Here is a 14,807-nt window from a genome sequence, read left to right on the forward strand (position 1 = left end):
GTCAAGTCATGACAATGTGGCACCCATGCTGTGAGGAGAGCAGCCAGTAACAGCAGAAATGCTGCAGCAAACATACAATAAAGAATCAAGATTTTTGTTCAAAAGGTGGCCATGTACCTCACAATAACCACCTGCAGACTAAACAGCAATGCTTGCTGCATTGTACGCTTTTACTGAAACAGGGTTTAATGTACTAAAGCAGTAGCATTTTTGGTACTTTAATATTTGAACATGGATAGAAAGTGGTGTCAAGACGCTGTATCTATGCATATGAGGCCTGTTGAATATGTGCATGTGATTTTATATGCCATAACAGATCTTTATCTAGTTTTTGCAGCACGAACCAAAATGGCCAATGGTTTAACATTACGACAGTATTACGTCCGACACATGAATACCCACCAAGCAACAAGATCAAAAAACAGAAGTGCCCTTTTTAGAAATGCACTAATATCACTACCTCCGACTCAGCTCCATCACGCAGCCACTTCAGGTGGGAATATCATCTTTTCTGCTTTCTAAATTCTTCTAATTTTTTTTTAATTAAACAGTTTTATAGATGGTTCAAAACCTGATAACATAAACCATAGATCTGTTTACTTTAATGAAATCACAGTCACACATTGTTACTGCTGTATCAGAGAAAATTAGTAGAACTCCAGGCGGGAGCTGCTCTGCAACTACCAATTTTGCTCATGTAGTTACTTGAGAGCTATGCGAGTATTTTCTTAATTTTGTCTAAATTCAAACTAGAAAAACATAGAATGAAACCTAGCTGTGGCAAACTTTACAGAGAATGCCTGTCCAGGGAACTGGCAGTGTTGTTGGTCCAGTCCTGAATCTCTATAAAGGATAATGTGGCTTGTGGTAGGAAAGGATTCAGGGTTGCAGTGTTTTTATCTGATAATGTTCTGCGCGTATGGGAGAACAAGGTGTACTATGATGAGAGGGTACAGCAAACTTACTCTTTGCAGGCATTGGAGACATGGATTGGTACAGTGTATTTACAGTCCATGATCATGGTGAGGGTTTCACTGTCGTTGGCCTCCTGGAAGGGAGGCTGTCCACATACCAGCATGAAGAGGATCACTCCTAGGCTCCAGATATCTGAAGGACGAAAGAGAGACAAAACAAATTTATTTAAAACCGTTTCCTTTCAGGGAAGTTTCCTTTCTGGAAATGTGTTTTGTGTATGGTTAAAGTTTACAATACTGTGCAAGGTTCACATTGTACACACAGTGTCATTTTATGTTACGAAAACAGAACAAACAGTCCAACCAAAACATGGTATGTCAGTGTTGTAAGATTCTTTTACCACAGAGTATCAGCACGCATAGTATGGGTTTGTTAACTGTATTAGTGAAATCTTAAATAGCATGTGATATTGTTTTGAAAAAAAAACTGTGCTACTGATTATCAATTTTGCCCAGCACTACTATTGTTTCTTCAAATCTCCCATCAACACTAACTAAAACCAAAAATAGTTTGACAAGAAACCCTTAGACAGCTGTCCATTCACTGATATATAATAGCAAATGACACTGCCTATGAGATAAGTAAAACTGGTTTGTCAGGGGGAGTATAGCCAAAAATTGCACCCAGGGCCTTGGCTGTCACAACACATGGAAAGCCAGTCAAGCGAGCTCCTGACTGCTCAAACTACCCACTCACACTGAAAGCCTAAACTTAGCACAAATGTAAATGTGACTAATGCAATAAAATAAATAAATTACATAAATCTACTGTAGAGAAGTTATGACTTACATGAAAGTGTAGAAAACAGAACCATTTGAAATGAATAATTCAGAGCAAATGTTCTCTAACCTAGTCCCTGAAGACCCCCCAGATGTTCTTTGCTCTTTCCCAGCTTCCGACACCCAAACCATGCAGTCAAGAACAGTGGAAACCTGGTTCAGTTGTGACAAATGGGGCAGAGCAAAAAATTGGAGTGTCTAGGGTCCCTGATGACTGGAGTGGGAAACACTGATGTAGAGGACATCTTCAGGTCCAAAAGCACCTAATTCTAACACTGAAACACACGATTATGTAAAACCAGGAAGAGTGCATGGCTTAATATGAATGATGCTGTAATTAAAGTAAAAGGGAGCATAGAACATTTGAGCAAAATTTCCATCAGACCTTCATTCTCATGGGATTACACAGAACCACCCTCTTACTGCAATTCATTTCAAGATAGAGAACATCCTAGTAAACTTGTTGGGAAAAATGGAAAAGAAAAGAAACAGCAGTCAAACCTCAGCAGTGCTTCAGGGGGGTAGGGTGATTTAAAAAGGAAAGCATTGGGGCATGAGGGTTATTTTATATTGAATTTAACAAACTAATTACATTTAACATGATTAGAGAAATAGCGACTACACAGCTAGGTCCTTTACACATTTCTGTGGACACGGTTAAGTACAGTTTGAAATTCCAAGTCAAAACTAAGCACCTAAGAGGCTTGACTTGCTGCCAGTAGATTTGTTTTCAGCACATAGTTCCAGTGGCAGCCCACCCAAGCCAAAAAGTCTGTGTGCCCTAAGAGTGGCGGTGTGTTATGAGGACGTAATGAGGGATGCTTTATTGCATAATGGCACCTAGACATGTTCTGCTCTGCCACAGAGCTATACATATGGCCGTTAATGGAAACAGTCATACAGTCTGTGGAATGGAAGCAGGCTGCCCTATTCCTGCTGAGTCTGTTCAACTGTGATGACCCACAGAGCCCTAAGCTGCAGGTTCCATCTGACTCCTGACAGAATGAGTGCTGCAGAACAAAACTGTCCCAGCACGCTGCCTCAGTCGGGGCAGCGAATCTACAGAAGGGCAGAGGCTGTCAGTCAATTAGAAACATATAACGTATGCTACATACAGACACACTTCTAAGTGCATAGAGATATAGATAAGCCCATTAAGGGAAACAGACATACAGTAGACAAGGGATGCACCAATAAAATCTTTTTCAGACCGAGTCTAAGTACAATTACACATTTTTAGTATTCGCAGATACTGAGTCCAATACCATACTGAATTACCTACTTAGAATTAAGTAGTGTAAATGAGTGCAATCTACCTTAACAGTTAAACCGTTAAGATCTAGCTGATTTTAAATTATGTGCATTAGCTAGCTATGCTACATCAGTTACCTTTGACCAAACACCACTGCAGTTGAGAATAGCAGGTTTTGTTCCTCGTCAGAAAAGCGCTTATATAATATAGCTGCAAGTAAAGCATGTTTCACGGTTTTGATTCCGATCTGCCTCTTTCAACAACAGTCTCTGTAGCCCTGTGACAGCAGGAATCATATCCACGGCTAATCAGAGGAGATCACGTGAGGAGTTTTACACCTGAAGTCTTTTGTTTGGATAGTTGAGCTGTAGTTGAACATCCTCTAAAGCAACACCACAGTAATTTTAGAAATCTTGTTCTTTGGGGACTCATGTTGTATGTCTGGGTGGTCTCTTGTGTGTGGACAAAGCCTCCAATTTATGCTCTCACTGTATGAAAACCCTGGGTCCATGCTAGCGAAACGCTCTGTCCGCGAACAGTTTCACATAAAGCTGTTCATTCAAAGTAACGCGCTGTGCTCTGAGTACTGAGCAAAGAGAAACTGAGCAGCGCTGCTAACATTGTGCACTGAAGCTAAAAGCCAGGCGTGGATGTACATGGTAGGACAATATGGTTTCTCTGAAGCCCATTTTACAAATCACCGCATTAGCGTTCATACCTCGTAATTCTATTTAGTCAAACAGAGTAAAGTCAGCATAGACGGACTTTGGTAGAAACTGCCTGTTTTTCTAGCTTTTATGTCTCCATCCGTATTGGGGAAGCGGTTGTAATTGTGTGTTGTTAGGACCTGTCTAGGGGTTTGTAATGATCATAACATAAAAAAGGACAAAAGAGAGCCAGATGACGTTTAAACAGATCAAATCGTGTTATTTTCTTTTTATGCTGCTCTTTTGTGTACACGACACAGGAGAACGTCAGAGTGGGCATATGCCAAAACAACAAACAAAAACCAGCCTAGCTAGAGAGTTCAGAAAACTAACTTACCTATGGGAAACAAAAACAAGAAACAAAAATACAGTCAGTCTTTCCTAGCTCCCTAACTATACCAAAAACAGGAGAAAACAGTCAAAAAGAAATGGCACCCACTCCTACAACCTGGTCGGCACAAAAGTGAACGTTTACAGAGACAGATCATGAACTTACAGCTTAACTGTAGAGATAACTGGGTAGGGAACAAGAGGTAAAGCTAAGCTATTTCATTTGGGATGAGGATAGACAATACGCTAGCAATAAAACGAACAAGCTGAGCTGCGGTTCAGATCTAAAAACAATCGCCCCAAGCCGCCATGGAGGAAAGCCTCGATGACATCCGGCTCAGCTGTCGAAGATATACTCCACGCAATTTCAGCCAGCCAATCAGATGCAACTTCATTACGGGACTCCAGCCAATCACATGCACAAGTGGGCGGGTTCCTAATAAGCAAGGAGTATGAGTGAGAGAGAGAGAGAGAGAGAGAGAGAGAGAGAGAGAGAGAGAGAGAGAGAGAGAGAGAGAGAGAGAGAGAGAAGCAAGCAAAACAAACGTCCTATGGACGTATCAGTGTTTTAAAAAGAAAAAAAAAGAAAAAGGAAAATAGCAACATTTAAACAAAACTTTGAGACTCATCATTGCTTGGACTTATAAATGTATCTACACAAAAGCTCACCTCAGACCATACCATCACAAGATGTTTACACCTGCCTGTTCAGTTATGTGTGAGGCAACTCAACCAAGTTTGAGCAAACTGCTGGCCTGACAGCAGACAGCATGGCTCACCTCTGCTGAGGGCACAGCGGTGCTGAATATTAAACGCTCTGAGAGAAAGGTTAGCACCACATGATTTCACCAAGCATGCCATGTTACAATTACACAAATGGTGTGAACAAATCAAAAATCAAGTGTTCCTTTATGCCCCACTGCAGGATTTACCTACGAGTGGAAACTTTGCAGAGAGAGAGAGAGAGAGAGAGAGAGAGAGAGAGAGAGAGAGAGAGAGAGAGAAGGGACATCCCTAGGGCCAAAGAACCTCACTCCAGTTTAATTTTGAATGACTGCAGCAGAAAGTGCAGGCAGGCCCTGGCTTGCTGCTGCGCTGGGCAATGGACCACACCATCACGATGGATGAATCCAAAGGTGGCCTTAATCCACAGGCTGGGTGTGCGAGATACCATGCACAAGGAGGCCTCTACTGACAGAAGCCAAGAGTCTTAATGAGAAACAGAAATACCGTACTTCAGTAATTTCAGTCCATCACATGGTGACAATGCACAAGTAGCGCTTTATTACTTCCACTATTATATGGACGAACACTGGCAACCTAATTGCTCTATTGGCGGAGCACAAATCAGAAATCGTCCACACCGTTATATTTTTTGAGTAAAACACAGTACTAGGGAGGGTCTCTGAGCTAGGTGACCAATAAAGGTTAGTGAAAGTGGTAGGAGTAGGAGGCAAAACAAAATATTATTGGTTAATATTTTCCCCCACACACTGGTGCTAAAAATCAGAGGATGTGCAAAAAGAGTTGGGCAAATATCATTACAATGTCACGGAAGATTACAGGAAAACAAATTCTGTCATGCTCAATATGACCAGGGACACGAATTAACAAGGTAAAAAAAATGTTTTCAGGTTGATCATGGCATCAACCCATGATGGACTGAAAATCACGATGAAATAATAATGATCAAATAATCATACTGGCAATGGTGCCATGTTATGATTCGAGCAAAAGAAGAGCATTTCCTCTTATGTTCAGGACAAATCTGAGATATAATAGCCGTTTTCCCTCACAGTAAATCTGCTGAAGTTTCTTATGTCTTATATTTACACACTTATACCTTCTTTAAAAGGAGCAATACGTAAGATGATGCAACCTGTGGAATTCATACTCCACATTCCCAATAAATAGGGGCCAACATATCACCAGAAAGTTGTGGTGTCCACCTCTATCGTAAGAAATAAGGAAATGCACATTCCTTCCTCCTCCCTCTCCTTACCTGTCTAAAAGACAGAGTTCAGCATCAAACGTCATCCCTTTACTTGCTTTGCTTCTATTTATGTCACTTCTTTTCTTTGCTGCCGAACATGGCTCCTCACTGGGAGCAGGCAGTGATGGTCATAATGATCGCTTGCCAAAATCTTCAGCCATCATGGTGTTTACTGTTCCTTGTCATCTAACCGGGGGCTAACTGAGGGCAGTACCTTCAACATGATTAACAAGAGGTTAGAATACGCCCCCGGGGCAGGGCTACTTCCTTATCCTCTCATACTGGACTGACGGTAAACTCAACGCTACAGGGACTCACAACCGCCTCTTAAGGTACAAAGTGTTACTACGAGACAGGACGTCCAGGGCTAGCTGGTTAGCAAGCTAACTTCAGTAGATATCTCTGCAACACGATAATTAGACGTTTAACAATGTCAAAACGTTTTTTGTTTTTTTTTTCACATTCTTCACAATTTGTTAATTTTGGAGTGTTTTAATCTAAAAATCTTACAAATTGCACCTTTAAGCCCCCATCTCCCTTCACACTTACCGACACTCTGCACATTCTTCATATGAGAGTTGGAAAAAAACAGGAGGCTACACTGAATTACAGGAAACAGAAGCACAAAAGTATTCTAGGTTTTATTTACTTAGAGAACAACGAGAGTTTGTTTTTTTGCCTTTAGAGAATTGGAATTTATTCAGAAGTACTTGCACCACATTCAGAGAAAGCTGGACTCCATCACTCTGATTTCCCATTTTCAAGTTTCCAGACAGGATCTGACCCACCACTTCTTCGGTCACAGTAAAAGTAACAGCAGCAGCTCCTGTGTCTTTAATGAGACATCACTGAAAGCCACCGAGTTAGCATTAGGCTGGCTTTTTCAGCACTTCACCAATGAAAAAAACCCACAAGGTCTGTTTTACCATCTCTCTCTCTAACTTTGCGCAAATAAATAACAAAGAGCTATTTCAGTGGATAGTCCATCATATGTGTATATATATATATATATATATATAAGTTTAGTTCCTTTATATGAGAAAGGAACAGTAGTCCAGTCAGTTTCAGCGACAGATGACAGTCACACGGTCAACAGCCGCTGCTGTCAGGTCCACTCGAAAGCTCAAGCACCATCCTCACAGATAGGGCAGGTCTACCAACAGCCCATCTTGATGAGCTATTTTCAATCAACGTCATTGAGTGGTCTGATGCATTATAAGGAAAAACTACACCAAGTAGATATACTTTTTTCATTTTACCATTATTTTGCTATTATCAACATTTACATATAAAACTCAGAAGATGTGAAGATGCTGACTGGTTTTCTGACTGGATAAATTTTTAGTGTTTAGTCAAATAGTATTTGCCATAAATTTACCAGCATCTACAAACAGTCAATTTGACATGAAAAAAAAATGTATGAAATGTTTACAGGATTTGATTACTTTGAAATTTGTGGTTGCAGTAACAGCCTGTAGCGATGTATTATGCACTCAATTTGAAAGCACACAATAGAAGATTAAAATCGTAGTTACTAGGGTCATTCACACATTAAAAACAATGTGGAACCATGTAACCAAGCAGGGCTTTAGATCATGTTTTCACACCTTTTGCATTGCACCATTTCCTAAGAGAGTTTTCAACCAGTCTAATCAGGATCCCAGGCACCAAGGGATGAGGTTTAATTTGCCATATCCCTTACAGAATATTCAAGTGCTCGCATGAACATTCTGCATAGGATGTAATCAGCAATTTTATTTTAGGATTGTTTTGGAAAAGATGGAAATTAAAAAAAAAAAAAACTTGACAAAGTTCACATGCAGGCATGAGTGCGCTTTAAACTAATCAGACTATATCGTGCACAAGTTGTATCTCATGCTTACTTGATTGAACTGACCTACCCCCCCCACCCTATATAGCCTTTTGAAGTAAATGATGCAGGGTTTTTACAGAACTTCCAAACTAACAAGAAACTGTTTTTCCACCAAAAAACTTGTGTTGTATGTGTGATGACAGATCACATTGTTAGATCAGACCAATTAGATAAAGTACATTTAATCAGCTACAGTGATTTCAGATACTCAGACATACAAAAAAAAAAAAGAAAAAAGAAAAACAAAGCTTTGGCATGAATGAGCAGTTGTTGTTAAGAGTTCACAAACAGAGAGGATGCCAAGGTGACTGAAACAGAACAGGCAACTCCCCGGGCAACCTCATCCACCATGCCATCTTGCTCTCACATACACACACACAGACACACACCTGGCTCTCTCTTAGACGGCAGCAGGTGTTGCCATAGCAACCAGCAGGCTGGATTAATCACCCTCTGGGCAAACTGCACTGTGTCTGGCTGGCATGGTTAAGATCAGGAAGACACTGCTCTAAACATAGTTCCCTCTGCACCACCCCAAACACACACACACACACACACACACACACACACACACACACACACACTTCCCCCCAACCCCGCAGCTCCAGCAGTCCTGTTTTACCCCCTACTCCCCTCTCCCCCCCAAGCTTCAGCAGAGAAGTGCTGGGTCTTGGAGCAAAAATAATCTGGGGAGTGGGGGGTGAGGGGTGGAAGGAAGAGAAGGGGGGACAACACCACCCCTGGAAGCTTTGCAACGGTGCCAGAGCAGCACAAACAGCAAGACTCACGCAGGCAGAACGTGCATGCAGCATATGCATCTCAGTGGTGGTTTAATGAGTGATTCAGGGATTTGTCACTGGGCAATTTTCTGAGCCTCACAGCAGCTCACTGAGGGCCAGAGAGGACACACATCACTGGGTTTCTCATTCAAACGCACAACGTACGCCTCCTGACTAAAGAGAAGTTAGCATACAGGCTAGCTCATCCACAGAGGAGCAGGATATGTTATCACACATCTTAGAAATCACTCCCTGTTAAAGCCAAACTAAATATGACAATGAATTGTTAAACATCAAAACTGTTAAATATTACATGCCTTGGCAAGGAGTGCTATTTTTCGTAAGGAGCCTATTTAAATATTGTAGATGTCTACACGGTTGAGGTTACAGCAAGGTGAACCTCTCCAGCCTTCTCAGTGTAACCATCTGAGTTCTAATAGCTGATTTGGTCCCCCACAAAATAAATTCTGAAATCTTCCAAACACCAACTACCACTATCATGTCATCGCTTGTCAGCTTGGTCGAAAGTTTGTATTAGAAGGGTCAGTTACTGTACCTATATACAATCTGCAATATGTTAATGTTTCCATGTTCAGTTAATTAGGACATTTAATATTGTAAAATTAGAGTGCACTGAAATTTCAGAGCCAAAGTATAAAATAAAAAATAATGTAATTCTTTGTCTTGAATTATTAAGCATTCCTTGTTGTCAAGGACATTGGAATTTGTGGCACATACTGTAGCTTATATACTGTAATAAACTTACCCTACTATAATGCATTTTGTAATTGTATTTTATTTTCTGTCCATGTAGTAGGCTGTTATACTTCACACAATTAATCAGTCTTACACTGAACAGTTTATTTCCTCCAGTTTGCTGACTGTATTGTTCGGTACCTGTGCACACTGAATTGAGGGGTTCGTATTGAACAATATGTTGCATTTTTACATTTCTACTATCGGTCAACCATTATTTTTCCAGGGCCGATTCAAATACCGATTATTGGTATTGGAGGACACTCAAGGACACTGATCACTGATATTTGAAACCGATATTCATTTCGCACAAATCTGACATTTACAAGAATGTAACTCCTATTCAGTGCTTACATTAAGTGAGCATAACATTTAATATTAGAACATTATGATAAAGTGCTTTGAGATGGCTCAAAGGCTGCAAATATAGTAATTTGAAACTTTGAAAAGTTATTTTTAAATAGATAAATAGCTCTCACTGACAATTAATAGACAACGACAATTGTAAGAGAAACAGAAGTCAAAAAAGGACTTAACTTTAAAGTAAAAAAAACAAAAAACAAACAAAAAAAAAAACACTAAAATCTTATAATTACATAATTTCTGTATAAAAACATATGAAGTATGAGTCACCGACAGTGTTGAAAAGGCACATATCAGGGGTAGGCTGCCTTTTCAGTAAATATGTGCAAGCAAGAAAGCCTAGATACAGGCTACAAAAGCTGTATAAAGCCTACACAAAACAGATACATATAACTGTGAATGTAACCCCAGTTTTAAAAAATAAATAAAATTAAAAAAGGTAAATATCTATGCGATCATGTAGTAAAAACTTGACTTTGTGAAAAAAGCAACAATGAAGGTATATAAACATTTACGTGTTTATTTTATTTTGTGTTTCAACCAAAAATGTACTTCATGAATTAACAAGCAGTAGTTGGATGTGTTGACTGTATCTGACATATTCTGACTGGCTCTTAAAATGTGCTGCACGATTCCACGAAAACGGTCCCTTGTAGCCTAAGCAGAGAACCTTCGGAAGGTAAAGTAAGCAGCTGTCTGTACTTTTAACAAGTGTAAATACCAATGAAAATGACCAGAAACTGTGTATAACTTACAGTTTTCCAAATAATTTACTGCTTTTTTTTCCTTTTTTTGATTTGAGCTGCATGCACAAGTCACATTTATTTGCCTAGTGTCCTCGTGCAACGGAACAAAAACTGTGAAAAGTATACTGACGACAGTTGTCATCTCAAGGTGCGTGTGCGAGAGTGAGTGAGCGAAATTATGACAGAGTGCATTGTGCTATCGTCAACTGCGTTGTTCAACCTCAACATGTTCTTGCATTTCCTCTCGCTGTGGAAGTGAATGCAAGTGTTGCTTCATTCCTACATTTCTCACAAACACAGAGCACAAAGCACGTTTGATTGGATTTACTGCACACATGGTCCACATTTCTACCAATCCAATAACGCTATGGGAAGGACACTGGGCCAGAATACAGAAGTGTGTTTTTTTTTATGGTGGTTCCATCAGATATGCATATACATAACATGCTTTTATAGGCAAGGAAACAAGTTCAATACACAAGTTCCAATAAATGGAAAAATGCTTAATGTCAGCTCCGATTACTGGTCAACCTCTAATTCCTACGGTATTTTCCAAATCTCTCTAGTTGGATCTTCAAACTAAACATGCAACTGCAGGGCCACCTCAGTGACCACATTCAGATTAAAGTGGTGAGACATAAGTTGTGCAAAAAACACAGGGAAGAGTATGCACAGCTAAAACATGAATGATGAGCCGCTCCCCTTGCACTATAGTATTAAAATGGCAATGACTGCAGCAAAGGACCGACTGTATGAAAGTTTGTGAGCATGCTCCTTAGTCCCCACAGTAACAGCAACCACGACCACAGAACTTAAATGAAAAACAGGCAGATTTACAGGCCGAGCTCTTCTGCTGCTGTGCAGTCTCTGGAGACCTGAGTGTATTTTGCAGGTCAGTGAGAGAAAAATTACAGTCAGGCCTAATTGTCCTCTCCTCACCACTTTACCTCTTCCTTCTTGTAACTCAACCTACAAGATCTGGCCTATTCTGTCTTACTTAGAAAATGAGTCCAGGCAGACATGCCAACTGCAGCTAGACAGGGACAGATTTAACTCAACTGACTTTCCCTTGACGACAGTAACGTAGCCCATTTCTTTCCGAAAGCATCTCTCTCAACGTGTACGTCAAAGGATTCTAAGCATACTAAACCACACAGACTATACTTCACAACATACTGTAAATTTGTTTCTAAAAGCAAATAGCACATACAAAATATACACACAGGAATGCAGTCCTACTACAGAGTCGGGCCAATACCTATTTTAAAAACTCTCACCAGAAAAGTCAGATTGCCTCATTTATAGCAGTTTTGAGACATGCTATATTGTGAGAACTGCCTCAACGAGAAACAGCACCATCAAATAAAGTACTGGAGCCACAAAATGTGTGAAAGAAAAACTGAGTTCTCCCTTCCCCAAATGCTCAAATACACATACACGCACAAATTTCAGTCCTCTGCCTAAACTCTGTAGTTCCGTTCCACAACTGCATGGCCAATTTCACGGCCTAACGACTATGGTTTCAGATAGCTGAATGACCAGATAAAAGCTGTCAACCAAAGAAACTAGAAACTTTCAACAAAGCTAATGTTTGTAAATAATACACACACATTATGTATCACTTCAATGCATTTAACTGTATTTATCAGGGGTGCCCAAACTTTTTCAATCTGTGCTGCAACTTTTTAATACAAATAATGTGAGCTATGTAGGTGCACTTGCACTGTATTTGAATGTTGTTACTACACCCATTTCAAAATGTCATGATGATTATGCAAGACTGCTAAATAGCCACTCGCCTCTTACCTTCAATGTGGCACTTTACTTGATTCAAATGATTTAAGTAGGTAACAATTTAAATAAAGTCCATTTTATAAAAATTACAGGACTAGTATAGTATAGTATGTTTTAAATGTGGCACTACTGGTACATTCTGCCACACCTCAAAAAACTATATCACGATCCTGATTCATGACATGTCAAATGGCATTTATGCTATATGGCCCAGCCCAATAGACATTACATATGTACATTTGGTTATCTGACCAAAGCACTTGTCTTTGTTCTCAACATCAAAGCCTAAATATTACATAAGGCTGTATGAAATCAGAGGCTGTTTCCTGCCCCACTGCACTTTCATCCTAACAACGTCTCCAAATGCCAAAGCAAAGTGTTTTCACTGATGTGGAATGTAACAGACACTACAGATGTCTACAATGGCAACAATTTTCCATGCATTCTTCAGCACAGAGAGCATGTTTGGTCCCCTGTTATTTACCCCACACTGAATGTTCAGGTATGGCACTTCATGTGTTCTTTAAACAAAAACACTTTAATGAACCCCTCAGCTTCACTTCAAAGTACCTAAGTGGTACCCATTCCAGTACCAAACTCTCAAACTAGCCAGGCCGAACAAGACTGGCAAGTTTGTGACAGCATTGTTGGAACCCAAAGTTGTGAAATGAACACTTGCAACACAACACTAGCAACACACAAACAGTGAGTGAGAGCGAAGAGTCATAAAAATTCCAATCAATATCACTCACTATGGGTAGCTCAATCTCCGAGTTATTGAACCAACCATCCTCTGGTCTTTTATACAGTCATGCTGAAGTGCCCATGTTGAAGGTAAAGATTAACACTGAACAATAAATTCACCAATCTTATCTGAATTATGCAGAATTCAAGGCCATCACGGAATTAATCATGTAGTCCTTCATTGTAAAGAATGTGCTAGATTCACCCATGTTGTCTATAATTGTTCTGGCTTGACTGAGTACCTGAGATGTATCCTTACAAAAAAAAAAATATTTAAAAAATTATTTAAATTATTTCAACAATCCTGTAAGATTATTCTAATAAGCTCCAGTAGCTCTCAAAAGAATACACATCTGGGGAGAACTTAACTTCTACAACAAGCCTTTACTCTTTGGCTTTGTGAGAGTCTAACTAAACGCAAGCTTATATTTACAGTACAGCCAAGCACAAATGTTCGCTTCACTGAAAAGCACAATATGGATTACCATTTGTTTACCTCAGAGCAAAATCTCAGTATGTTAAAGCACATTACCAAGCTAGAATGAAGTCAAGAGACAAAAAGCTTGAGATACCTCACAGTAAAGTGCTTTAAAATAGCAAGTACCCCACAGGCATGATTCACAGCTCCCAATCTTGCAAATGTCAGTGCCAAAGTGTGATTAGACTGTGGCTCATCAATCTACACTTTATTAAAAGACTGGGTGTTCAGTAAGATCTAAGTAAAAGTGGAATCCATTAAAAAAAGAAACACAGTAAATAACTGAATGATCAGTCCAAGATCTGACATCTCCCTTATGGAAACATATCTTCTGGTTTAAAAAAAAATATATATAATAAATTCTCAGACTCTCATTTCCTCAGAATCTCCAGCAACGACAAACAGGTCCAGGTATAAACAAGGCCAGCACAGAGACTTCCTTCTGGGGCATGTTAACCCACACCCACAGGACTCACATCCTTATTCACACTACTCACCTCAGCCACCTCCATAAATCAGGCATTCATTCACCATTGTTAATGGCTAGAATGGACCAGGTGGCACCGACAATGGCCACATACATCTAGACTGGATCAATGCAATTCAGAAAACAGCACTATATTGTCTAGTAATTCACGTCCAAATCAAATATGCATGTATTTCCTACACTCTCCAGTGAAATATATTCAACCAATTAGAAGCGACTTCAAGCTTGCAATTCTTTCACCCTTCATACTGTCTTCCAGTGACACTCAAATTCCTTCCTGTTCTTCTGTTAGAAGTACCTGAATCAATCACCTTCTCTTAGCCATTATAGAGGGTTTGAGTGGGCTCGGTTTAATTGACGGCACCTCAAAAGATCAAGGACGCCAACCCCATTCCAACAAAGATGGCACTGAAAGCCATAATCAACTACATCAGAGGTATTAGATTTAGGGCTAGGAAAAAAAAAAACTGGATGGCTATATTTATGCATTTGATAGATGCTCCAGGGCAACTTACAAATTAATCATATTACAGAGACCAAGGACTTGTATTGGCGTAGTGTGAAATCGAACTCCAGTCTGCTTTGTCAGATTAAAACATAATTTAAATGAGACGATGCAAAAACAATGCAAGTAATGGAAGACAGAGCCATGGTCATGGCTAAAGCCCTTGAGAACTAAGTAAGAATCTCCAAATTTATCACAAACTGCTAGTGAGTCAATCAGCCATCAAGAAAGAAACCTTCAGGCCTG

At 39.8% G+C, this 14,807-nt stretch overlaps 1 protein-coding gene across 2 annotated transcripts in view; it reads right to left on the reverse strand.

The window, feature by feature from the left end:
• Positions 1-14,807, reverse strand: part of snrka (SNF related kinase a) — a 42,622-nt gene that overhangs the window by 18,205 nt on the left and 9,610 nt on the right. For both annotated transcript variants that reach the window (XM_036585535.1, XM_036585527.1), the window contains exon 3: positions 966-1,107. In XM_036585535.1, the coding sequence (XP_036441428.1) occupies positions 966-1,107 (142 nt within the window). The remainder of the gene's footprint in view (positions 1-965; positions 1,108-14,807) is intronic.

Source organism: Colossoma macropomum, unplaced genomic scaffold (genome assembly GCF_904425465.1).
Source record: "Colossoma macropomum unplaced genomic scaffold, Colossoma_macropomum, whole genome shotgun sequence".
NCBI lineage: Eukaryota > Metazoa > Chordata > Actinopteri > Characiformes > Serrasalmidae > Colossoma > Colossoma macropomum.